This window comes from Stomoxys calcitrans, chromosome 1 (assembly GCF_963082655.1).
Source record: "Stomoxys calcitrans chromosome 1, idStoCalc2.1, whole genome shotgun sequence".
NCBI classification, from domain to species: Eukaryota; Metazoa; Arthropoda; class Insecta; order Diptera; family Muscidae; genus Stomoxys; species Stomoxys calcitrans.
In genome coordinates, this window is record NC_081552.1 from 67,473,947 (window position 1) to 67,501,904 (window position 27,958).

General features: G+C 37.6%; 2 protein-coding genes across 3 annotated transcripts; both read right to left on the minus strand.

The window, feature by feature from the left end:
• Positions 1-8,514: 8,514 nt before the first annotated feature.
• LOC106093054 (uncharacterized) lies at positions 8,515-9,729 on the minus strand. 2 transcript variants are annotated; one of them, XM_013260030.2, is made up of 3 exons: positions 9,613-9,729; positions 9,098-9,471; positions 8,515-9,033 (listed from the first exon to the last, which is right to left on the minus strand). In XM_013260030.2, exons 1-3 carry the CDS (start codon positions 9,664-9,666, stop codon positions 8,916-8,918), a joined length of 546 nt encoding a protein of 181 aa, XP_013115484.1. In that variant the 5' UTR covers positions 9,667-9,729; the 3' UTR covers positions 8,515-8,915. The 2 variants fall into 2 exon arrangements, with proteins under 2 accessions (XP_013115484.1, XP_013115483.1); XM_013260029.2 differs by having other exon boundaries at positions 9,541-9,729.
• A 4,301-nt stretch (positions 9,730-14,030) lies between these two features.
• LOC106093060 (26S proteasome non-ATPase regulatory subunit 2) lies at positions 14,031-17,293 on the minus strand. Its single transcript, XM_059364016.1, has 4 exons — positions 17,192-17,293; positions 16,037-17,116; positions 15,154-15,981; positions 14,031-15,086 (listed from the first exon to the last, which is right to left on the minus strand). The coding sequence occupies exons 2-4, from the start codon at positions 17,108-17,110 to the stop codon at positions 14,259-14,261; spliced, it is 2,730 nt and encodes a 909-aa protein (XP_059219999.1). The 5' UTR covers positions 17,111-17,116; positions 17,192-17,293; the 3' UTR covers positions 14,031-14,258.
• Positions 17,294-27,958: the final 10,665 nt, after the last annotated feature.

Sequence of the window (27,958 nt, forward strand, 5' to 3'; positions counted from 1 at the left end):
ATTGCCGAATTTCGACAAGCCAATTTCCCCCCAAAACAGGACTTTATTGACGGGAAAATGTTTTAATTACTTTCATTCGTCCTCTTTACGCCAATTCAGTTTCATTAGATTAACTCTTTCCTAACAGTCTAGCTCGAGACTGTTTCTAAGACAGTTCTATTCTTGGGTATTTTTCTACCCATTCGTCGTTAATGGACAGTTAAGTCAGTCTACCCATATTCGTCAATCCGTTCCACAGATAGCCGATCACGATACGTTCGAACGAATGAGGCCTTCCGCATGACATTTTTTATGGATACTTCTTATTTGTGTAGGTCGTTGGCCGTTGCAAATGGGTCATTTGGTCCAGTTTGGTTTTAGTTTATAAAACTTAAAAATTATTTCGTACAACGTTTCTGAGTACGGACTTCCAAACTGTTCGAAAACTGAGTATTTAATATTTTTATACCGTACAAGGAAGAGAGATGGACCCATTAACAAGCATACCGATCGACTCAGAATCATTTTCTGATTCGATTTAGCTATGTCCGTCCGTCTTTCTGTCCATGTTAATTTGTGTATAAACTTATTATAAGCATCTGTTTTCGTCTAGAGACGAAGCCTATTAAATTTGGTTCATATTTGGATATAGCTTTGGATAAATGTTCGTTCAATTTGGACTATTACTGCAATAATATCGTAATTTGTCAACCGATCCTCGCGAAATTAGGCACGAAACTTTCTCTTATGACTTCTGATCACTATCGAATTTCACCCGGTACGGGATAGCTGTGAGCACCACACAAGCTGGAACATTGAGGTCCGATCTGTGTGGTGTTCATTGCTGTCACGAGAAGCTTAGCTACGAGTTACTGGGCGCGTCCACAAGTAGCGGATAGTGGAATGCTCCATACGAGAAGCTGTAACTGCAGTGGCGGATAATCAGCGGTATCGAGTGGAGAGTCTCAGTGAGAAGTCGGGTGGCACTGGCTCCTGCACAAACACTGAGTGCCTATGATATTCGATATGACAAGGCGAGTTATTGGTGCCTTTAAATAACCAATGGCCACCATGTTTTGTTTAATGACAACAAAAATGAAATTTTTTCTTAACACAAATTTTGTTTTTTTTGTCTCTTTCGAGACGAGCTCAATGATAAGAGATTTTCTTTGCAAATGGAAAAGGAAAACCAGAGATAGCAACACACTCCAACCACTATGGGACACGTTTCGTTTTAGGGCGAAGATCATTACATTTTAAAATTTTTTGTTTGTTTATCTTTCGAGACGAGCTCAATGATAGGAGATTTTCTTTGCAAATAGAAAAGGAAAGCCAGAGATAGCAACACACACCAACCGCCATGGGACGCGTTTTGTCTTTGGTAAGAAGACTTGTCAACCATATTTGGTGTGATGGCTTCAAGGGCCGTGCATTGGTATGTTGTATTTGAATAGTAATAATTGCGAAAACTCCTCTATGATACAATTACCACATTATCCACGCTCGACAACCTTGCTCATTAGCTACAGCGGTCAAAAAAAGTATTCATCATTCAATGTTTTTTTTTTAATAAGTCTACAAAAGACAATTGGAATAAAAACATATTAAACTAATGATGCAGTAGTGCTTGTGTGATATATATGTACACAATTTCATTGTTTTTAAAGAAAAAAATAGTATTTATTGGAACAAAAAGGGCCATTTTACAGCTGAACACAAAAAATTAAACAAAAAAAGTATTCATCATTGCAAAAAAACAAAAAAATAAATAACATAATTTAAAAAAAAATTAATACTTTGTTATTCGACCACCGCGTCTTATAACTTCTTTTAAACGGTTTGACATCGATTGGACTAATTTAGCGGTTATATTTTGGTCTATATTAGTCCATTCCTCCATTATCACCTGTTGCATTTGACTCTTGCTCGAAAAATTGCGCGTTCTCAATTTGCGTTCGAGATGTTCCCAAAGATGTTCAATTGGGTTCAAGTCGGGACTTTGAGGAGGAGTTTCAATGACTTTGGGGCAGTTATACAGCATCCACATCTTGGTATTTAAAGCAGAATGTTTGGGGTCATTATCTTGATAATATTGAAAGTTATTACCAAGCCCAAGTTTTACAGCACTATCTTTTAAATTCCTCTTTAAAATGTCAATGTAATACTTATGATCCATTACTCCATTAATAATTTCAAGATTTCCCGCTCCTGAAGCCGCCATACACCCCCAAACCATTAAACCACCTCCACCATGTTTTACAGTAGCAACTGTGTTTCGTTCTTCAAGCTCTGTATTTGGTTTTCTGTACACTATGACCTTTCCATCGCACCCAAAAAGATTAAACTTGCTCTCGTCTGCAAAAATGACTGTTTTCCAAAATGATTCGGGCTGTTTTACATACATTTTTGCGAAGTTTAGCCTTTTCACTCGGTTTGTTTTATTTATAAAGGGCTTCTTACGTGCAGTTCTTCCTCTGTAACTATGCCTTTTGAGTGTATTTCGAATTGTTTGTGTAGTAACTTCCTTCCCTAAATATTCCATAGTGTTTTTACGAAGAAAAATATACTTTTTCCCAATGAAAGTGTTTTTGTGTAATGACAAAATTTCTTAAGACAAAAATTTTTTAAAATTTTTCCCTAAGACAAAATTTTAATTAAATTTTTTCTTGAAACAAAATTTTAATAAAAGTTCTTAATTTTTTAAATTTCAATTAAATTTGTGTGTAAAAATTATTGAAAGTTTCTTTAAAGACAGCACATAAAAACATCAATTATATAAAAATGAAATTGTTGCGCTTTGTTTGTTAGTATGTTAGACTCAAAAAGGGCTGAACCGATTTTCATGAAATTTTTACAGATAGTAGAGTTTGAGAGTGTGAAAATAGAGAACTACAGTTTTTCATATCCTCCCCCTTACCCCAATTTTCAAAATCGCCAGTTCTTGGAGATGAGTGCACCGATTAAATCGAAATTTTGTATGCAATCTTATGGTGGTCCATAAACATGAAATTGGTATAAAATTTAAAACCCACCCGACATGTTTACCGATTGGGACAATATAGGTATCAAATAAAAGGTATTTAAAAGTAGAGTACTGTTATTATGTTAAGAGTTTTACAACGAATGAAAAATTTATTTTTCTATTCATACAATATGACAAATTTACAAAAGCAAACAAACTATGTTCTGTTTTAATTATTCAATATAAAGTAGTATATTAGGTTGTTCATTCTCTTTCTTCAACACCCCCACTATATTGAACTCCTAATCCCATCAGATCACAGCAATGCAAGTGTCTTATTCTTGTTAAGGTTTTGTAAGGACATCGGCGACCACATCATTAGTGTTTATGTATTTGACGAAATGGTGTCTTATATCAATAAGCTTTGATCGAGAATGGTATGTGCTATTATGGGCCAAATTTATTGCACTTTGGTTGTCACATTTAATTTTGATAAAAGAAGAATTTCCCAATTCTTTGAACAAGGATCCCAACCATAATGCTTCTTGTGCAGATGCTGATACTGCCATATATTCTGCTTCAGTTGTTGATAACGCGGTGGTTGACTGTTTCTTTGAATTCCAGGAAATACTCCCATTTTGAGACATGAAAACTTATTTTGAAATAGACTTCCTTTCATCAAGGTCACCTGCCCAATCTGCATCAGAAAATCCTTGATACTCATTATTGTATTTTGAAAATTGAAGCTTGTAATCCACTGTGCCTTTAAGGTATCTCATTAAACGTTTAACTGCTTCCCAGTGTGGTTTTCCATGATTATTGTTATATCTTGACGAAACCCCCACTGCGTATGATATATCTGGACAACAGACTTGTGCAGCATATGTCAAACTTCCTACAGCTTCTTGATACGGCACGTTACAAGTTTCACCCTATCTTTCGTTAGTTTTTGATTTACGTAGATGGCGTAGAAACAGAATTGCAATTTTGCATATTAAACTTTTTCAATACGTTTTTGATATACAATTCTTGATCTATCCACAATTTTTCGTTTTCTCTATCTCTTGTGATTCTCATTCCCAGAATATAGTGCGCTTCACCAATATCTTTCATTTTGAATCTTTCTGATAGTCTTTTCCCAATATTCATTTTAGAATCGTTGTTGTTGGTAAAAATCTAAATATCGTCAACATATATTGCAATATATGTTATTTCAAATTCATTTAATTTGTAGTAGATGCAAGGTTCGGTTTTAGACTGAGTAAGACCAATTTTCTTTAAAGTTTCGTCTAACTTCTTATTCCAAATTCGACTAGCTTGTTTAAGACCTTATAACGATTTTCGTAGCTTACAAACTTCCCATCATTTCCTTTAAGGCCTTTCGGTATTTTCATATAAATTTCTTCGCTCAAGTCGCTTTGAAGGAACGCCGTTACTACATACATTTGGTCTATGTCAAGATTATGTTACACTGCCAAACTTAAAAGGAGACGTATTGAGGAATATCTCACCACTGGAGAGAAGATTTCCTCATAATCTATCCCATACTTTTGAGAATACCCCTTCACGACAAGTCTAGCTTTATATCTCTCAATTTCACCATTCGAATTGCGTTTTATTTTGAAACACCATTAATTATCAATTGGTTTTTTTTCCTTTTGGTAAGTCAATTATATCCCAAGTTCTATTCTGTAACAAGGCTTGTATTTCGTCATCCATTGCCTTTTTCCATTCTTGTTTATTAATTCCTTCTAGTGCTTGTTGTACGGTCTGGGGTTCCTCATCTTCATTTGATGTATGACATACATATCCATATCTACTTACTGGCTTTGAAGTTCTTGTAGATTTTCGTACATTTTTCGACGGTGCGATTAGGGATATGTATCACGGCTTTGCATCCAAATACTCTCAGATACTTTAAACAAGGTTTTTTACCAAATCAAACCTCTTCCGGCGGAACATCGTTGAGTATTTTGGTTGGAATCAGGTTAATTAAATGAACTGCGGTGTTTGCTGGTTCAGCCCAAAACTTTTTTGGCAAACAAGACTGAGCTAAAAGACATCTCGTTTTTTCAACTATGGCATGGTTCATTCTTTCGGATACACCATTTTGCTGAGGTGAATATGGTACCGTAGTCTGATGATAAATGCCGTTGTCAATCATTATCCGCTTCATTCTTCCATTGCAAAATTCTGTGCCGTTGTCACTTCTTAAGGATTTAATTTTTCTTCCTGTTTGATTTTCAACATAATTCTTGAATTCAACAAACTTATCAGCAACTTCAGATTTCCGTTTCAGAAAATAAATAAATACTTTTCTTGAGAAGTCGTCGATAAATGTTCAGAATATATTGCGAACCACCAATTGAATATGTCTCCATTGGACCACAGAGATCAGTATGTATTAAAGGATTAATTAAAAGCATTAAAAGGATTTCTTGATATCTTACCTTTTAAGCAAGAGATGCAATTATCATTGCTTATTTCACAGTTTACAACTAGAACAGCTCCTGAAGCTATTTTTCTCAACGTTTCATTATTTACTTATTCATTACGCTTATGCCACAAATTGCTTTCTTCAACTTTTCTTTGAGATATCATAGATTTGTTACTTGATGTATTCATATGAAACATTCCATCTAACAAATCTACAGTAACAATGGTTTTGCCTTTTCCGTTAAACATAACTTTGTATTCGTTTTCAACAATTTTTGAAACTGACAGTAGGTTAATCCTCAAATCAGGAACATGAAGAACATCTTTGAACGAAACGTTTTCCCTGGAGATTCCCACTATTGAAACCATGTCAACATTTCCAATTCCATCAACACTCATTACGGTGTTATTTGCAATTATTACTTCTGTTTTCTTTTCTGCATATCGACCAATAAAATCATATCGACTACTAAGCAATTCCGAACTTGAACACATGTGAATAGTTGCACCCGAATTAAAAAACCAGTCATTGTTATTTAGATTATGTACCGAAAAAGCTCCTATCGCTGAATTTCCACTCTGGTTTTTTTTAATGTTTTCTTGATTGACTTGCTAGGACATTTGGCAGCAATATGACCACATTGATTGCAATTGTAACATTTTGGTCCTTTGTTATTTTTTCCAACTCTCTTTTTGTTACCTGCAAGCGCCATTTCGGTTAAATCAGTCTTAACATCCTGCAAAATCTTTAGTTTTATGGCATCTCCCGTAAACTTAATACCTGAACTTTGGATTCCCATAATCATTGGCTTATACTCGTCAGATAATCCATCCAGAAGCATTGATCCAATCCATTCTTCATACATATGAAGTCCAACAGCTCGTAATTGATTATTTCATTCACATATTCTTCAACGTTTGCGCAATCTTTCAATTTTGTTGAGCAGAATTTTTGAATTAATCCAACTCTCCTTACCAAACCATTGTCTTCATAAACTGTGGCTAATGTAGTCCAAATTTCCTTCGCACTAAAAGGTCTTTGGTAGTAGAGTACACTTTTTGGCTTAAATTGGGATAGACACAGGAAGGACCTGCGGATGTTTAAAAATGTGCTTTCCCAAGTGCTAACTTTGAAATATTATTTTGAAAGTAGATATCCAATGCATTACTTAGTGTGGATCTGAACGAGACCCGTAGACCTTAATTTCACCAGCTTAAAAATTCTTAAAAAACAATCGATTCCAAAAAGCCATTTTATGGTGTATTTCGATAAAAGTTTCTCTAAGAAAAATTTCCCCGATTTTTTTTATTTTTATACCCTCCTTTATAGAAAGGGGGTATACTAATTTCGTCATTCCGTTTGTAACACCTCGAAATTGTCGTCTAAAACCCCATAAAGCATATATATTCTTGATCGTCATGGCATTTAAAGTCGATCTAGCCATGTCCGTCTGTCTTTCTGTCGAAAGTACGTTAACTTTCGAAGGAGTAAAGCTCGGTGCTTGAATTTTTGCACAAGTACTTCTTATTAGTTAGGGTCGATTGGAATTGTAAATGGGGCAAATCGGTCCATGTTTTGATATAGCTGCCCTATATATCGATCTCCCGATTTGATTTTTAAGGGCGCAATTTGTTTCCGATTTGGCTGAAATTTGGGCGCAACTCTTATCCGATTTGGGTGAAACAAACGCAGCGTCTTGTTTTGACTTTCAATAACTGTGCCAAGTTTGGTCTTAATCCGTTCATAACATGATATAACTGCCATGTAAACCGATCTCTCAATGTGGCTTTCTAAGCCTCTGGAGGCGCAATTATTACTCGATTTGCCAGAAATTTTGGAGGTGGTATTTTTCTATGGCTTCTAAAAGTCATGACAAGCGCGGTGCATATCGGACAATGACTTGATATAGCTCTTATAAATTTGAAAAAGTCATTCAAAGAACTTGTCACATGCGATCCATGGTGGAGGAACAACATTCATGTAGACACGGAAGAAGATGCGGTGAATAGCTACCTGGCAAATGTGGTCATTCGAAAACGACCGCCACCCATCGCACCTGAAGAAATGGACCAGAGTAGTTCTGGCTCCATTGGGGTCCGGCAGATGCAACCGCCTCAGCTCCTCCAGAGCAAGGATTGATGCCAGCGTACAGGATGTGTGTTCCTATTGTAACCTGGGATAACACGACACCTATTTAACTGTTAGCCAGACCCACTCGACTCAGACCCACATCCTTCTAGACGCACCCCACCTTAGTCACAGAGTTTCTGGATCTGGATATTCAACAAAACTTAGCAGGCGAAAAATAGAACAACTCAACACACTGTTACAACAACAACAAGGGCACGGGATAGCTGTCAGCACCACACAGGCTGGAACATTCAGCTCCAATCTGTGTGGCGTCTACAGATTGCGGATAGTGGAATGCTCCATACGGAGTAGCTGCAACGGCAGTCGCGGACAAACAGCGGTATCGAGCGAAGAGTCTCAGTGAGAGGCCGGGCGGCACCGGCTCTTGCACATAGACTGAGTGCCCATGATGCACGATATGACAATGGCCAACCTGATACCTCGGCGATCGGTCCTTTGGACCGGAACGAGATTGCCCACCTACAGGAGCTTGGCAAGGATCGCCACCTCCACAGGAAAATGTTGCTACGATAACAACACAACCTCTTCTGGCGCCACGTTTTTCGTTGGTGAGTTTTCTAGCAAATGTGTATTACCCTTGTATCTTCTTCTATCAGCCGATGGTGCCCTTGTGGCTATCGCAATATTGGAGAGTCTTCAGCAACCCTTCCTTAGGAAAACCAGTTCTGTCAAACATCATGGCTTTAATCGTTTATTCCTTGATTTGGTTCTAGATCATGCAGACATAAGCGAGTCGTTCAGGTGTCATACATTCGTCATTCTCGCAAGGAAAGTGCTGCAGAATACGTGCTGAAACTTATCCCAATACGCCTTCTTTCTGCTAAAACCAAGGGACCACTTCTGATGTATTCCCCCCAAAGCTGAAGTAACGATGACCTAAGAAATTGTACTTCTTATAAGTAAGAGTCATCTCATACGTTTTGCTGCTAATTTCGATTTCCGTCTTAATGATCATATTAAAGCATGTTCAACCAGAAAATTTTTAACATTGTAACATTTATTAAGCTCACATAAAGGGAGATCCAAAAAAAAATCTAAATAAAAAAGGTTTTACACACAGTTATCAAATTTATATGATCTAAAAAATGCGATTCTTTAGACAACGTAAGTAAATAACAAGCTAAGTGTTTATAACATGCACAGCTGATGCAGCTTAATTAGTAATTTAGGGACTATAGCTATAAATAAAAAAAAAATGCACAACATCTAATATTTGTATCTTAGTCTAGGTTATTTTGTATTCAACACTTATCTAAACACATATATATATATATAGAATATATATACTATACTACAAACATTTTAAAAAAGGACTACAAAATGTTAGGTGGTTTAAGTTTGCGCATTTTGTCTATCATAGATTCCAATTTCCCTGATGGGTGTTAACTAACGATAAAGTCCAAGTTGAGCATTTAACTCATTCTCATCGATTTCCTTCATATTTAGTTCAGCTTCTTGTTTTTTCAGCAGCTCAAATATAGCAGCCAACTGTTCTCTTTCAATTCTGGAATAAAAAAAAATAAAAACTTAAGACTATCAGTGATAAAAGCTATATAGGCAGTATTTACCTTCTTTCTTCTTCCAGTTGATCTATTGTTAGACGTGCCTCTAATTCTTTCACCCGTTTTGATTTCAATTTTCCCACTAAACCATCAGCATGTATATCTTCGTCGTAATCATCGGAATCGAAATCTGAACTCTCCAAATTGCGGGTTAATGCGGAAGAGGCAATTTCATGATCGTCCTCATAGTCATCGTCACTATTGCATTCATCATAAGCTGCATGCACCGAGTGCCTTTCTCCCAATGGCTCTTTTCTTGAAAAGTAATGGTTTTCTATTTCCGATTCATTAGAGGTATCACTTTGCACATAGTCCTCCTGCAACACTTCTTCAGTATCTTCCAATTGTTCCGTTAAATTGTAATGTTGTCTTTCTATATTCTATATATGAAATAATGACATATTATATATGGGAATTTAGAAGTAAAGCAAGTGTCGTCAGTTTCTTACATTTCCATCCCTGAGAAAATTGCTGTAATAAAAAGCAATAATAACGGCCAATAATGTTGTGGCAATGCTTACCAAATAAATATCAGAGATTCCATCAAAAAGGATAGAATCTCCATAATTATACATTTTTTGAACGAAAGTAAGAAATCTTTGCAAAATGCAACTTTTACTGTTACCATCAGCTGTTACCACTTCGGTTGGTGGTGATTGATATACAGAGGTGTATTTTTTGGTAGTAATAATTTGTGTATTTGAATAACCGTTAAATTTATTTTGTGGGAAATATATAACATATAACTTTTGTTATGTTTATTTTTGTTGTAGCAACATTTGTATGTGGAGGTGCCATTCCTCGTCAAGCTCTTATAGAAGATTTCATAAAATTTATAATAACATTTATTATATTCAAGGAACCCTGTTATGCTTTTTATAAATGGTTTTCATTTTATGTATAAACAAGAAAAATAAAACCAAAAGCTTGGATATTTAATTAAATTTATTGAGAGAAAATTTATACATAAATCTAGGTACTGTGTAATTGTTGTTATTATATTCACATTTGTAAGCGGAAGTGGGTAGCGATTGTTGACCAGCTTCTGGGAAGGCTGGATTGTTCCGATACATAAACTGACGCTGTACACGAACACAAGTGTTCCACAGTTGAAAAAATATTGCTTCGCGGTTACCTTTTTTATTTAAATTTTGATGGTCTATCAATGCAGAAATAGATAACAAAAAAACAAACGGGAAATAGTCAAATAGGCAAAATGCTGTACCTCTTCCAAGTATACATTAGGTAGTTTACTTGACTTGGAAAATTCCCCATCAAATTTTCATGAATGAGGCAATTTTCATTGTATACCTACGTAAACATATTTCAATAACATTTTTATATTTATGACAAAAATTATTAATATAATGAAAAGTTTCTTTACATGTATGAACCAAAGATTCATAAATGTAAGAACTTTTTCATAAACGATCATATTCATACATTTTCCTTCATTACGAGTTTTCATAATATTTATGATTTTTTCATTAATCTTTTCATAATAGTTATGAACAAAAGGTTATGAAACCCGATCATTACATTTATGAAGAAAAATTCTCTCTGTGTATCGTTCCACACTGCTCTTTGGAACTGGTGACTAGCGGACATCATTCTTTGATATAACTTGCAAAAAAATCATTTGCCATTCTATAACGACAAACTCCAAACATGTAATTTGCCGGTTAATACAGGCCATTGAATGTAAAGAACAACTCAGATCCCTTAAAATTGAAACGTAACCAACTACTAGTTCGAAATAAGACAAAGTCACAATCTTTGACTGTCATTGAAAAACTCTAATACCAGGTGGGATGGAGCACATGTCTATTTTCTAGACAAACAAAGAATACAACAAGTCGATAATTGATACTCAACTAAACTCACTCGTATTCATGAAGCTTCCGAACTAAACACTTTGGAACTTTTTCTTCCCTCTACCCTCCGTCGCTTTGAAAAATCTAAAACGCTATACTAATAGATGTGGCAACCTTAGTTGCAAGCCGCTCGGACACCCTACGCCCATTGTGTTCTTCCTAGAAAGAGATGAAAAGGAGGGAGTGAAACGACGAAACACTGAGCCAAGGCCTTCAGCGACGCCTGACTGTCGCCATATATTGTGACAGCCTAACAGGGCCGTCGCCCGACCAAGGATTATATCCAAGGCCCTGAGGATCGCAAAAATCTGCGCCTCAGTTGTCAAGACCAGTAACTTACTCAAGGCCTCCCTTTAATTGCCATCCCATGGCAGCCGGCTGTACGTACCTGGTTGACCAGATGAACTCTTTCATCGGCAAGGGCTGCCGCCTCAGTGTACAACAACATCAAAAACAACCATTTAAATTGCAAATTTGCCCATATTCATGAGCTGTCCGATTCAAGTTTTTAGTTTCTTTTTATCGAGCCCGAACGGCGTTCTGCAGTGCGACATCTCTTTTACATGACATGTACCTCACAAATGTCGCCAGTATTAGGAGGGGTAACCACCACTGAAAAAATTATTTTTCTGATGTTCTCGCCATGATTCCAGGAACCCAGGCGTTCAATGTCATAAACGGATATTTTAGCCTCTGCGCTACGGTGGCCTCCACTTTACCCTGGACCTTGTCCATCAACCAGTAAAGACTCACCCATGTCCGATGATAATCGGTGCAAAGCGTCACAATTAAATGAGAAGGGAAGGGAAACTAACACTCACGAAAAAAATAGAAGGCGCCAAGCGGATTAGGAAAGGGTTCTTATCGGTGAGAGCTTTTTCAATCTATCATGTCAGGCTTCTACAGTAATCCTGAATAGCGTGTGGACTTATAACCTAAAGAGAGTCTAGGCTATGAAAAAGTTGTGGCAGTGGAAATAAAAGTGCTCGACTGTCCCTTACTATTCCTCATTAACATAAACCATCCTCCTCACTGTGTTCAGCACGATGTCAAGGATTTGACGATGCAATAATCAGCCAGGACCTCTAGCAATGGTCCGAGGTCGTGTTTCTCCTGGATAAATGCTGTCCTCTTCCGTGAGAAACCAGACCGCAGGGCCTAGACCAATATTCAGCATCACCCCACGCTCATTTGCTCGGTCAGCTTAGAAAGCGTCTATCCTACCAAGAAGCTAAAACATACGACTATTTACTTAGGCATTCATCAGCAATCCTTTCCTAGGTAGCACATCAGGAGCCTCATAATGGCTTGGGACCCAGCAGAGCTAGAAGGCTCTAACCCATATGGCTCGATGTCAAAGCCTTCCGCACCGACTGACTGTGGGCAACCACTCCTGTGTCGAAATCGTCTTTAGTGTCTTCACGACAGCGAAAACCTCCGTCTTGCCAAATTTGAGGAGCACCAAATTCCTAACTTCTTTAGTCAAAAAACGATCTTCTTTGCCATACACCCAACATACAGATGCAAAGGCTTACGATATACCATGGCATTCAGCGCTTCCTCTTCACAGGGCACTCGTTCTTTCAGCAGATATCAAATGTCATACTCCAAATAACATCCAGTGACTGTCCCCGGCCTTAGACCCAAATTCTTCCTGTCAATTTACAAGAGGAGCAGAGCGCATTCAATCCCCTTTTGACCTTCCCTCGGCGTTCCTTCTCCAGCTTAGCAGTTAAAAAAGAGGGTACTGTAACTTCTCCCCTCCGATCAAAAATCACGACTAGATATTTTGTCGCTCGGAGGCAGTCCCACCCCATGCAGAACAGGTCTTCTGAAAACTCCCAGCTTTAGCCGCATGGTGAAACGTTTTTATTTTAAGTCTATTTTTAGTCAGCGCTCCGCCTTCCGGACCAGTTTCACCACGCTAAGATATTCAAAAATGTTGTCATTATGTATTAGTGAGGGGGAATAATAGTAAAAAAAATATTGTTGATGTTCTCGCCAGGATGAGAACTCTGACGTTTTCTGTTATAGGAGCTTGTTCTGACCCATGCACCAGTGTTGCCATATTCATAAATTCACAAAAGTGGAAAATAGTTGTACGAATAATAAGGAAATTATTCTGTCAAAAACTAAAAACGGGCCATCTCTGGTATCAACCCATTTCACCAATAGAGAGGGGGTCCTCATATCCCCCAGAGTGGCACGTATGGATTCTAACAAGTCCCTTCCATGCCCAAGAATGCCGCAAAAGTAGTGTCGCCCGCGCCCAAAACCCTTCGATGTTGCCAACCGCATCATAAAAGGCACTGTCCATAACCATAAATAGGTCCTACCGACCATAAATAGGTCGCGTACTCTTTAGTAACAATTTGCAGAAGAGTAACACCTTTAATATCTTTTACTATTTATATGTACAAAACAGATGGTTTTTAGAAAACAGCTGTCCGATGCTGCAAATTTCTGCTAGGAAAAACCCTCCAGTAGAAATTTGCAAGCTCTCAACTACCAAACTCTCAAAACCGTGCTTGCTCTCATGTACGCTAACGACTGTAACAATTTGTGTAAATTTGCACAAATTTTTGAGTACCCGAACACACTAAATGTAAGCATATTGATGAAAAGGTCTTGACGGTCTTGAATACACGTGTCTAGCAGTCTCTTTAGGGTCTTTAGACCCATAACACCCTGTAACAAAGTTTCAGATAAACATGGAACATCTTCAGTCCAATTCTTTTCACTGGGAAAGCGACGTTCAATTCATCAGTGATTTCTTAGTATATGGTCCGTCGAGCAGCCTATACATGCCGGAAATTCGAAGAAAGCCAGATTCTTCATTTCCTGAGTATAATAGCGACCCTCATCGCCACACATTAAAATACAAGAGCATCAGATTGAGAATGGCATTTTACCCCTCCTTGCTCTTAAGATCAGCACTTTCGCAGTACTTTGGACCATCTCGGTCGCCGTGCGTATGTTACTACAATATAATCAAAGTTCCGCCCTTTTGAAACATCACTCATACTCACCAAAAGATTTCCGAAACTCTTTAATAAAAAATCTAGTTAAAAAAAGAAAATTTTATTTTAATGTCCTCATTATGAATGACTAAGGACTGAAACATTACATTTACTTTAGTTGGGTCACTACAAATAATTATGTTATCGTTTGCAGCAATGTAATGTGAAAAGCCTTTTTATAGAGTATGTTAGAAATCGATGAAAAGCACACTATATATAGTTGATAAATTTTAACTTACAATTTTTCTCGTTCTGCATTCAGATACGCACTACTTATTTTACATAATTGGGGTTTTTCTTAAGTATTACAAAACCTTCCATTATAGGTGTCAGAGCGATGTATTCTTCTGTGGCCAATTCAGCGCGTTCACCCATCGCTAATAGCACGGGTGTAGTGTGTGTCTGGAAGCCAGTAATGGTTTTGGGTTTACCAGCTTGTCCCACAACATCGATAGCCATACCAACACGCACGGGCACTTGTAATTGATTGAGATCCTCATCAAATGTGACCAACATACGAGCCTGCATGGCTGGCACCAATGTGTACAACAGATAGTGGGAGCGTCCTAAAATTAGATTTTTAACGTCGAGTAGGGACACTAAAGCGGCCATAAGACCAGCAACTGCCATGGGATTCATAAGTTGACGATCACTATGGTACGGACTGAGAGTAAGAGTACCTTTACCCAAATGCGTTAAACTTTGGGCAATGCGCACCATAAACAGGTTGCTGGGATCTTTTGAATGATATTGGGCCAATTGACGTAACATAGCGGCTAAACGGGCATTATTGGTGCCAGCACCAACAAGACCCATAGCAAAAATGGCATTGTGGGCAACTTCGGCGTCACTATCGTGGGAGAACTTGCTTAAAGTATCCAAAATGTTAAGTTTGGGATTGGAGGCAGATATCAGCCCTAATGCAAGGGGTACAGCACGACGTATGCAGGGTTCGCAGTAACGCAGTAAGTTTCCGAATGAACGATACGCCATTTCAGCGCCAATATCTTCACCCATAGCAATGAGAGCAATGCCTAATACAGCAATGGACTGTGTTGCCGATAAATCCTTCTCTTTTTCCTTCTCTTTTTCGGCCTTTTCCTAGAAGGAAATAAATGTTTTTTTGGGAAAATAATTTATGTTTTTGGTAAAATCATTTACTGTTTACCTTTTCTTTGTTATTTTTATCCTTTTTGTTCTTATCATCACTTTCGCTGCTAGCTGCAGTCTCATAATGATCTGAGCAAATGTGTAAAAGTTGTTGAATTTTCAACACATTGCCAGTGCCGGCGTAAGCGCAAATATCCACCATGGTGGTAGCCATTGATTTGTAAGGCTCTTCCACAACTTCCAAAGTCAGCATTACAGCTTCAGTAGCCTTTTGACGACCAAGATAGAGTAGACCCAAACCCAAGAATAGGAATCGAGCAAAGGTATCCTTCAAGTCCGACTTCGTCAAAAACATGATAGTCTGTAGTAGAATCTCTGTGATTTCAGCATTGCAGGACCCAACACCAATGAGCCCTAGAGAAAGAGCGGTGATTCCCATAATTTCGACACTTGGAGGGGTGGAGAAAACGGTCTTCAAGGTGTCAATGACAATAGAACGATTTGAACCGGCATAGGCTATGCCCAAGCCCAAAATCGCCCCAATACGCATAGAGGTGTTTTGGTTGTGAATATAGTCGGAAAGCAAAGCATGGGCGGGGTCGACTTCATTGCGTATACCACAATTGACAATACCACAAGCCAATAAAGCACCAGATTTGATGTAGTCTTCGGTGGAGTATAAATACTTGTCAATCATGGTTAGACCGCCGTCGACATCCCACAATAGGATAAGACCCAAAGATGCAGTGGCTGACAACATGCCATGCTCCTTGTTCTTGTACAACCACTTGTTGCCGTCTTCGGAGAGCAGCTTGTCAACACCAAAGCCAGCATTAACAAAGCCATTTACGAAGCTTGCGGCTAGATTTTGCTTAGCAGAATCCACCTATAAGAAGAATTTTACCAAAAATAATTTCATGTATTACAAAGATTTTTCTTACCTGAATTGAAGCAAATCTTGTTCTTGCATTATCCAAATGGGACTTGTAAATGTCTTCTGGTGTCTTTGGCTCCATAATATCTAGTTCTCTAGCCAAATTCAAGAAATGTTTATTCAAATTTGCATTTGACATTATTTCCATTAAGTCGTCATAGTCGGGGAAAGATTCATCCAACTCCAAACAGACCTGCTGTCGGGCCAGCATAAATGCCAATTGTTTTTGGACAGCAGCATCCTTGGATTCCTTGAAAATTTCTGTGATCTTGTCAATATCGTTAAGCATCAAGGCCAAACGCATGGCCTGAGTATATTGATTGAATTTGCGAGACAATTGCAAAGCGGTCTCCAAGATAATGGTATTATCGGGTTCGGGGACATATGGATAGCATGATTGAAGATACAAACAAACTCGAGGATATGCCGACTCGTCAACGTAATCCTGCAGCAAATGCAAATGATCAATTTCAATCAGTAAATCACAAGCATCGGCCTCAGCATTGTGTTCCATATTGTAGGGTATAATTTGCTTAACCAATTCTATAAGCTGCGAACGGAATTCCCCGGAAGTATCCAAATAGTGAGCAGCAATCTCACCGGAAAGATGACGAACATATTCATGACCCCATTCGCCAATTTTTTGTGATCTATCGCACAAAAATCTATAGGCCAAACAATCCTTTCCACTTCCCATGGTCATGGAGAGGACCGATATGACATCAGCACATAAATGCCTTGTCTTCTCATCGGGCATTTGCTTGTACAAATTCTTCATGGTTTCATAATGTGGTCTCATGAATTTCAACGGCTTGGGCACAGATGTCATTGAGGTTGTAGAAGCTCTAATTAACTTCGCCATCATTTCCAAAGCAGGTAAATACAATTTGGTGTCGGGTTCTTGAAGGCGTTGGACCAGCATATCCAATTCTTCCTGCAACTGTTGATCTTCATCGGATAATTCTTGTTCTTTTTCATCCTTGCTAGGGTCTTTCTTATCTGTGGCCGCTTTTGGATCTTGTTCCTTCTTCTCACTGGAAGAAGAGGCTAGTTTCTTTTCAGCTTTAGTGGCTTCGGGCATAATGTTCTATTTAAAAAATGCTGCGAATTGTTTGAAACTTGTTATTTACTAATGCAATATGTAGAAAAAAAACAAGCTCACCTTTTTATCTCTATTACAATTTACAAAAAAAATCGTACTCCTTCACAAAAAATAGTTGAACAATTACAGTGCAAATTTTAGATTTGTCAAGCCACCAGAGATGCCAATATAAATTTGTTGACGCAAAATGCTGAGTCGTGCATTCTTAGCGGCTGCACAGCTTAATTAGTGAAACACGTGACGTCGACTGTCAAACTTAAGGAAAAAAAGGTCATGGTACAAGAACTTAAAGGTACGGTCCATGGTACAATAAAGAGGTAGGGTCATTAGCATAACAACAAAATTCTACCCCCAACGAAACTACTTTGTTCGGCGAATGCCAAGGCAAATTTACCCAGGTAGTGTACAGCAAACAGCTGAGTAAAATTTTGTTCTTGCGGAGCACACTATTTATCAACGAGATTTCATAACGTTCGGTTGTGTGTGTGTGCTTTATAGTTAAGAACCATAGCACACACATTTAAAGAAAAATGGCGTGAACTAGTAACTTTCTCATAATCAGAATTGCACTAAGTGCACTCGATTGGTTGTTGTTGGTCAACTGCTACTACCTGTTAAGTTTGTCTTGGCAAATGCCGTCCTCAGCAAGAGAGGACGTGTTTTTTTGTTTGCTCCGAATTGTTTAATTTTCTGGCTAGTTTAATCTCTGTGAATTACGTTAAAATTCGTCTTAAACTGATAACACCGTTTTTACATACAATAAACGTTTTTGGAGAACAACTAACTTTTGGCACAAAATACAAAAACCTAAGTTGAAATTACTCAAAAGATTTTTTGACGCACTAACATCAACAAAGCACAACAAATTTCTCAGCCCTTTTCTCACTTAGTACCATAGAAAGAAAGAGGAATCAAGTGGTTAATAAAAATAGCGATGTGCTTGAGTGAATCACAAGCCCAGCTTTTGGATGTTATAACACACTCAAACGACAAACTACACAGCGAGATTGTGGAGAAGTTAACGGCATCATCGAAAAGAGAGAGAGAGAGGAGATTTCACTTCAAGAAAGTGTTTCCAAAACCCCTCGTATGGCAAGACCAGTTTCTCTTGAGCACATATTAGAAAATATTGAAAAACGTTTTGAAGAGCAAGCTCTTTTCTTCTTCTTTTCAGTCTATACGAAACAAACAAACCGAGTCCCATATATCCGTGATTTGCTTATTGTGCCCATTTTTGGCGGTTTTGTGGGGGTGGGGTGGCCCCCTATACTTCGACTACTACTCTACTCCCGCATACTTTTCGTTTCATACCCATATTGCCCTTATCGGTCCACTTTTGATTTCGGGTGGTGTTTTTGGGGTAAAGTCGGAGGGTCCGCCCCCTTCCGTTATCAATAAATAAATAAAGCCTATTCCTACTTCCTGCCTACATTTGTAATTTACTCCCTTTTCATTTGAGTCCCATATTGTCATGATCGTCAAATAAACCTATTTTAAGGGGTTTCGGGGATGGGCGGCCCCTTAGGTACTTTGATCCGACTTTTATTACAAAATTCGTACTCTACACTTGAATACCTTTCATTCGAATCCCATACTGTCCCGATCGGTCTACTTTTACTTTTGGGTAGTACTTTTGGGGTAAGGGGGAAGGTTCGTCCCTTCCCTTAGCCTGAGTCTATACGGAACAAACAAACACAAATTGAATTTTATATATAAGATTTTATTTTACTAAAATCTTTTTAAAATGTTGTCCTATCGATTTTTTTTTGTTGAATCAGTCCTATATTTATTTATGCCTATACTATAACAGCATTGCAAAGCTTGCGTTGCATGTTTATCACATATATGTCGATTTTAAATAAAACTTCGAGTTCCAATGACGGATTGCGATGTTTAATTCGCATTATGTCGAAACAGAATGTTGGCCTTAACATCTGTCATATCAATGCCGAAGAGTCCAATGTGGATATAATATGCGTGTCTGAAACTTGGTTCACAGAATCAATTACCGACAATATGATAAAGGTCGAAGGCTACAATGTTTTCAGAAATGACAGATGTTCTTTTGGAGGTGGTGTAGCCATATATTTGCTACAAATTACATGAATTGTAAGATTATTAGAAAATCAGAGGAACAAGAGAAAATTGAGACAATATTTCTAGAATCAAGGATAAATAATCGGAAATTACTCGTTGGATGCGTTTATAAACCAAACAGGCATATTAAATTTGATAACCTCATACATGAGCTTATGGAAGTTTCTACGCAATGTGATGCCCTGATAGTTGGAGGTGACTTTAACTCAAACATTATAAAGGAATCTGAGCTCACAGATGCATTTAACTCTATTGGTTTATACAACGTGAAAATTTCCATACCTAACCATTATATCTTAAGTAGTAATACCTTACTTTACATTTTTATAGTCAATAACAATTCGAATTTTTCTGCGTGACATCACAGGATATCGTTGAATGTTTCTTATTTGAAAAGTCTAATGCGGTTGGCTTGGACTCAATTCATCCTAAATTTTTAAAAATTATAGTTTTTAACAGCTACGGAATGGAAACATGCCAAGATAGTGCCTATCCTTTAATTTAAAACTGGAAACGATTATAGCCCAATTTCTATTTTGCCACATCTTTCCAAAGTTTTTGAGTGCATAGTTCACAAACAAATCCACGGATATATAGATGAGCATTGCGTACTCTCGGACAAGCAGTCAGTCTTTGGAGCAAATCATAGTTGTGTCACAGCTTTGATAGATGTCATTGAAGACCTAAGATCTGGCATTGACGACGGACTTGCAGACTGTTTCGTACTACTAGATCATTAAAAAAAATCATTGTGTTGACCACGATATTCTCTGCCTAAAATTAAAAAACTATTTCAATTTTTCTAACACAGCTATTGGACTAAAATTCGAACTACCTACGAGATAGAACTCAATCAGTTATAATTGGTACTTCCAAGTCAGCGCCCTTAGCAATGAATAGAGGTGTGCCTCAAGGTTCTATCTTGGGCCCGCTCTTGTTCTCCATGTACGTCAATGACTTGCCACATCAACTGGAGTGATCAAACATCCATATACATATATGCAGATGATGTTCAAATATACCTTAATTGCCACAAATCATCACTATAAGATGGGATATTAAAGCTAAACTGAGATCTCTGCAAAATACACACATGGGCCACTGCAAACATTCTTCTAATAAACCCAAATAAATCTATATTCATGCTTATTACTGACAGAAGGCAGGGCATATGTTGTGAGTTTCTAGTTCTCATCGGAGACCAGCAAATTGAGCAAGTTTACAAAGCTAAAAATTTAGGCATAATAATAAATAACACTTTAACATGGACGGATCACGACATCGCAACGACAGAAAAAATATTTGGAATGCTTAGAAACTACAAATGCTTAGAAACTAAAAAAAATTTCAAACGGTGGTTTTCCCCTTCTAATGTTGACAACATTTGTGAGGTACTATGCCATGTAAAACTTCTCTCCAAAGAGGTGTCGCACTGCGGCACGCCGTTCGGACTTGGCAATAAAAAGGAGGCCCCTTATTATTGAGCTTAAAACTTGAATCGGACTGCACTCATTGATATGTGAAAAGTTTGCCCCTGTTCCTTAGTGGAATGTTCATGGGCAAAATTTGCATTTTTTAGACATCAATGCTCTTATAATGCTGCACAAAATTATTTATAAGAAAACACCAAAGTATCTCTATAATAAAGAAGGATATTGATCGTCCCAGAGCGACACAATCTGCTAGTGTCCGAATGGCATTTCGTTTTTAATGCAGTCCGTCTATGGAACTCCTTGCCAACATCAATACAATTTTTAAGCAACGCAAGCAAGTTCAAAATATCTCTTTTAAACATGTATTAAATATTTATTCATAACTAATAATTTTTGTTAAGAAATTGTAATAAAAACAAAATACATTTTAATTCAAGGAATTAATTCGTAATTGCTGTACACACAAATTTAATGCTATTAAATCTCACATACTCTAATCGTTATCTATCGTGTTATCAAGCCTTTGACATTTAGATTTACTGCAAAATCAAAACAAATATAAAAAAATTGTACTCAGCTTTTCGCATGACCTCACCTTATAAGTGCATCCTGTCATACATATTTCCATGGTACAAGAACTAAGAAGGTAGGTTAATTTGTCTACAACAACATTTTTCTGTGCAACCATGGTGGATTGTTTACAACTCGTAATGTCAAATGCCGGCTGGGCAGCAGAATGTCTGCCGAGGTTAGAAGAAGAAAGTTTAATAATTTTTCTGGCCCAAAGAAAGTTATTGTTTTGTTCACCCATCAATGAGAGCCAAATTCAATGTTGAGTGAAAAACGTATACCGGCATTTCCTTTCATAAACGAGACACCACATCAAGAAATAGAAGCCGAATCAATTATGGAAATAATAAAATAAGCATGTGAAAATTGTGAATTGCCAATACCGAAATGCTGCGCAAACAGGCAAGAACTTCGTGTGCCAGAGTACTTAGACACGAAAAGTTTCTTAACGAACAGCGTCTTCGTGTCTTATTGCTTCTCCGTGGGGAAGCAAGAGTTTTTGTTCATTCGTAAAAAGAGTAAAGGGCAACCCATCGGCAATCCCAACTCTTGTTAAGGATGATCAGGTATTCACTGACCCGGTTGATAAGGCTAATCTATTAGCTGAAATGTTTGCAAATTCTTCCTTGCCGTTTAGCAATCAAGCACTCCCCATGATTGATAGTGTACCTAGTTCGATGCCTCAGTTATTCTTTCGAACACGTGAAGTTAAAAGGGTCCTTGCGGATCTCATCTTTATAAATCTTCGGTCCCGGACGGTATATCAACACTTGTCCTTTGTAAGTGTTTTTCGACGCTTGCTCGTCCACTACGCAACCTTTTCAACCTTGCTTACCGTGCGGGAGTTTTCCCAGCACGTTGGAAGGTTGCGAACGTTCGGCCCATCTCCAAAAAAGGTGAGGTGAACAACCCTGCAAATTACCGGCCAATTGCCATATGCTCCGCGCTCTCCAAGGTTATGGTTATCTTGTCAGATACTTAGAGTCCTACGGGAGACCTAATGGCATTTTTGTCGGAACGATGAAGTAGCTCTATCCACCAGTTTGGTGAGAGTAAGGTCGTGGCTCTGGATATCTCCAAGGCATTTGATAGGGACTGGCACGGTGCACTTTTCTCAAAGCTTGTCGCTTTTGGAGTCGGTAATAACTTCGTTCGATTTATATCGAGCTTTCCCAGATATCGCACTATACGAGTTGTTGTATATGGGTTCTCATCCCTTACTCTTATTTTCATTGACGATCTATTGGGTCAGACTTCGAATCCTATCTACTCATTTGCCGATGACAGTAGTCTGTGTCATTCATATTCATTCGACTATAGGCCCATTCCTCAAGAAATTGTGGACACGAGGCGCATTATGGATGAGGCGCTGTCCCAGGATTTGGTGGCCATTTCCGAGTGGGGTAGAATGAACAGAGTAGACTTTAACGTAGAAGACGCATTGATGTTTCTTGCTTCACAAGCGATTCACTGACCTACTTCAATCGTCGATATCTATCGACGGTATATATATTGAACATTCAGATGCTCTCGATGTTCTGGCCTTGAAGATACAATGCGATGTCCGCTGGTCAAAACACGTATTCGAACTGTCGAAAGAAGCATTCAAGTGTTTGGGCTTTCTTAAGCGGTGCAAGAAATATTTCACCTCTTCTGATCTTCTCAATATCTATACTACCTACATCAGGCCGAGGATGGAATATAACTCTCATATATGGGCAGGAGCTCCAACATCACCCTTGAAGCTACTTGATGTTGATGGGGATTGGGGACCAACTCTATTGCTTCTCTTGAACATCGTCGGAATGTGGGTAGCGTTGTATTGCTCTATGTTATTTTCAAGGCGTGTGTTCCAGCGATATTCGTCTTCTTATCCCTGGCGTTAGGATGTTCACCAGAAATACAAGACTTGCCAGGAACTCACACCCGTTTGTAATTAATTGGCCAGTCAACCGAACCATGCATTATCGAGAAAATTCATTTTTCGCCCGAACCATTCGTATGTGGAATCGACTTCCGGCTAATGTCTTTCCCACCGACATTGACGTTCAGAAATTTAAGACTAATATCAATAAACACTACTCCCTCTTTCCCCCTCCAACCCTTAACTTTCCTAATTGCCCACGCAATGCACTGCATATATAGGGAACATCTCCTGCGTGTTGGTTACGTGAAAGATGATTTATTATTGCCACGAAAACAACCACAAAGAACCGTAAAACGACTATGCATTTTTCCTTTTTTATACCCACCACCGAAGGATGGGGGTATATTCATTTTGTCATTCCGTTTGCAACACATCGAAATATCCATTTCCGACCCTATACAGTATATATGTATATTCTTGATCAGCGTAAAAATCTAAGACGATCTAGGCATGTCCGTCCGTCTGTCCGTCTGTCTGTTGAAATCACGCTACAGTCTTTAAAAATTGAGATATTGAGCTGAAATTTTGCAGATGGGCTATATCGGACTATAGAAGATGGGCTATATCGGACTATATCTTCATATAGACCCCATATAGACCGATCCGCCGATTTAGGGTCTTAGGCCCATAAAAGCCACATTTATTATCCGATTTTGCTAAAATTTGAAAAAGTGAGTTTTGGTAGGCCCTTCGACATCCTTCATCAATTTGGCTCAGATCGGTCCAGATTTGGATATAGCTGCCATATAGACCGACCCTCCGATTTAGGGTGTAAGGGCCATAAAAGCCACATTTTTTATCCGATTCCGCTGAAATTCGGGACAGTGAGATGTGTTAGGCCCTTCGACATCCTTCGTCAATTTGGCTCAGATCGGTCCAGATTTGGATATAGCTGCCATATAGACCGACCCTCCGATGTAGGGTCTAAGGGCCATAAAAGCCGCATTTTGTATCCGATTCCGCCGAAATTCGGGACAGTGAGTTGTGTTGAGCCCTCCGACTTCCTTTGTCAATTTGGCCCAGATCGGTTCAGATTTGGATATAGCTGCCATATAGACCGATCCTTCGATTTATGGTGTTAGGCCCATAAAAGCCACATTTATTACCCGATTTTGCTGAAATTTGGGACAATGAGTTGCGTTAGGCCCCTCGATATCTTTCTTCAATTTGGCCAAGATCGGTTCAGATTTGGATATAGCTGCTATATAGACCGATTTCTTGATTTAATGTTTTGGGCCCATAAAAGACGCATTTATTGTCCGATGTCGCTGAAATTTGAGACAGTGAGTTTAGTTAGGCTCTTCGACGTCCTTCTTCAATTTTGCCCAGATCGATCCAGATTTGAATATAGCTGCCATGTAGACCGATCTCTCGATTTAAAGTCTTTGCCCCATAAAAAGAGCATTTATAATCCGATTTCACTGAAATTTTACATAGTAACTTATGTTAGGGTTTTCAATATCCGTGTCGTATATGGTTCAGATCGGTTAATTTTTAGATATAGCTACTGTACTTATTAGTATTTGGTCCAAATCGGAACATGTTTTGAAATAACTGATATGGGTCATAAGGTATGAAATTTTCACCGAATTTTGATGAAAGGTGGTTTACATATATACCCGAGGTGGTGGGTATCCAAAGTTCGGCCCGGCCGAACTTAACGCCTTTTTACTTGTTTTAATTCCTCTAAACTTTTTTAATTTGCAAATACCTAACCTGAATAAATAAATACAACCAACGTTCAGTATTTCGTTTTCCAAGTATTTTGTCTTCATGTAACAACACACATACACAAGAAAGCACAATTATCAATTTTTGTCAAATTAAAAAAATTGTACTCAGATGTTCGCATGACCAGTAGTAAATCTAAATGTCAAAGGCTTGATATTTCAGCTGTGATATTTTTCTAAAAACTCAAGAAGATGTTCTATTTGGACCGATATTCCACACAATACACAAACTGTATTGTTGCAGTGTTATAAAGATGAAAATAGAAATATGAAACACATTTGTAGAGGATAAGTTGGAAAACAAAGCTTATTTCTTAAACCACTATGACATTTCAATTTACAGCATTTTCCACTCAAGGTAGTTTCGTTGGGTGTAGTTTTTTGTTGTTGTGCTAACGACACTACCTCTTAATTGTACTATGGCTAAAGCTGACCAGCATTGACAAACACAAATACATAACATGATACTTGAGAGACAAACACACACACTTACATCTATTGAACATTGAAGTTAGGGCAGCAGCCAAACGAAAGAAACAACAGACATTATTGAACGTACTCAAAAATTTGGATACAAAGCAAAATTAACCAAGTTCAATATCACCCACCCCGTCTGGAACTTGCAAAGTGATGATTTGCCGCAATATTTTCCTTTCTTAAATTGACAAAAGTACCACACTTAATGATTCTATTCTAATTTCTATCACTTTACAGCTAAACATGCTGGTTGGAACATGTTATTTACTGACGCCTCCAAGAACAGCTATACTACGGCATATTCAGTGGTGGACTACAGTGGCAATGTAATTTGCACAAAATTAATAAGCAATTGCTCCTCTATTTTTTCTGCAGAGGCTGCTGGAATTCTTCATGTCTTACATGTTGCGAAACTTTCCAAAAAAAAAAAAGCCTAATAGTTAGATAGTTTATCTGTGCTAAAGGCTGTTATGCATTTATCCAATACAGACTGGAGTATCATAAACAAATTTCATGATGTATTGACAGGATGCAGCTGTAAACTAAAGCTTTTTTGGGTCCCTGGCATGCTGGCTTATGGCTGGTACTATGTTCGTTTTTCACCGTTGAAAACCCATGTTTTTCGCTATTACTTTTGATACACTAAAAAATCACATTGATTTTAATTGATTGATTGATTGATTAAAATTGTTTCATAAGTTATGAGGGAATGTACTACTGAATGAAATCAGCAAGTTTGGTTTCTTGAAATCTGTTATCAAAAAAAAGTTATCGGCGAAATATATCACAAAAAACTAATATAGTACCAGCCTTTGATGTTTACATACAAATCTGAGTGTATGGACCGCATTCAAATTCATATATGTTGTTGCAATTTCAAGCAAAACCCACCCCTTCAAAATAAATAAATAATGAAACGCAAAACTATTAAAAAAAGAAACGAATCCTACTTTTATTTGTAAAAATAATTAGATTTTGTTGTATTTTTGTTGGTAAAAGTTAAATAAACACAACTTTCCCAAAGACTTCGTACAATAGTTTGTTATAAAAGAAACATTTATTTTAGAAGTATATTTATTTATATTTTTATATTTAAATACAAATAGTTTAATATTTATGCATCCATAAACAATATTTTTTCCATCCCGAGTAAGTACATGTGAGCAAGATCACTAACAATCACAAACACTTAGTTACAATTAGAAGTTTGGCGATTGCATTTATTTTACATAAGAAAACAACTTGTTGCACAGCAACTGTGATTGTGCTCTTCTTGAGCGTCTTGAAATGTAAATTTTCACTAGATGAAAAAACAAGTTATAGCGAAACGAACACTTCTCATCAATATTTTCCACTTATTTTTTTTTATATGGATCAACCTTAACTTGTTTTTTCATCTAGGGAAAATTTACATTTCAGGACGCCCATTGAGAGCACAACCACAGTCGCTGTGCAACGAGTCATTTTCTTATGCAAAATAAACGCGATCGCTAAACTTCTAATTGTAACTGGGTGTTTGTTAGGTTAGTGATGTTGCTTACATGTATTTACTCTGGGTGGAAAAAAAGTGTTTGTGGATGGATAAATAACTTTTTTAAATATAAATATACTCGAAAGAATATCTCTTTCATAACAAGCAACTCAATCAATCTGTACGAAATAATGAGGCTTGTGAAAGAATGTGTTGTGCTTTTGATCTTTCAATTACAACAACAATATCTGGATAAAAGTGGAAGATGCTGACAAAGGCGCTTATTTAACTTATAACAGTCAAAATACTACAAAATCTAATTATTTTTATGAATAATTGCTAAATTTGTCTCTTTTTTAAATTGTTTTGTGTTTCATTATTTGTTAATTACGTACGGGTTTTGGTTGAAACTACAACAACATACATGAATTTCAGTACGACCGAAACACTCACATATGTGTGTACACATGCACTGCTAAATTGTTTGATGTCATATTAATTTTTATATGTAGATGGCAATATTTTGGCCAAAGAAAACAAAACAAAAAATGAAATGTGGTAATCTTTTCAAACCACCGAAAGAACGATTTTCGGAAAAATTTCCACAAAAAGAACGTAGTACCAGCCTTAGTTGGAAATATACATGCATATAACAACTGATCCACTTATTGAATAGGAGGATCTAAAAATCGCTATTTTACATGAGCTAAATTGACATGAAACAGACAAACGCAAAAGCCACCAAGCTACCACTACTCTTCCATTAATACAAACTATCCATATCCAATCTATTCTACGGATACGAACCCTAAGAGAATTAAAAAATATTTTCTTAACTTCGTATGGAACATACCATTGCTACTCATCAACATTTACTTAAAAAGGGTGTCTATAATAAGTGTCCAAAATGCGGACACAAAGAAATTTATGTGTATCCGTGTGGGTGCATGAATAGAGAATATGTGAGAAGGAGGATGACCACAAAGAGAATGCAAACAAAAATCGTACATCTTAAAACCTGGCCGGCTGCTAACAGCTGTTCGCGTGAGACCACCTTAATCCTTAAATCCGCCTTGAGTCGTGCCCATCGCTTTCCCGCCAACGTAGAATAAAACTTCAAAA

Coding starts and splice junctions, on each gene's coding strand:
- LOC106093054 (XM_013260029.2), bottom strand. CDS start 9,666: ATGTATAATTATGGAGATTCTATCCTTTTTGATGGAATCTCTGATATT. Junction 9,472..9,540: donor ATTTTCTCAGGGATGGAAAT/GTAAGAAACTGA, acceptor TTTCATATATAG/AATATAGAAAGACAACATTA. Junction 9,034..9,097: donor CAACTGGAAGAAGAAAGAAG/GTAAATACTGCC, acceptor TTTTTATTCCAG/AATTGAAAGAGAACAGTTGG.
- LOC106093060 (XM_059364016.1), bottom strand. CDS start 17,110: ATGCCCGAAGCCACTAAAGCTGAAAAGAAACTAGCCTCTTCTTCCAGT. Junction 15,982..16,036: donor CAAGATTTGCTTCAATTCAG/GTAAGAAAAATC, acceptor TTCTTCTTATAG/GTGGATTCTGCTAAGCAAAA. Junction 15,087..15,153: donor ATAAAAATAACAAAGAAAAG/GTAAACAGTAAA, acceptor ATTTCCTTCTAG/GAAAAGGCCGAAAAAGAGAA.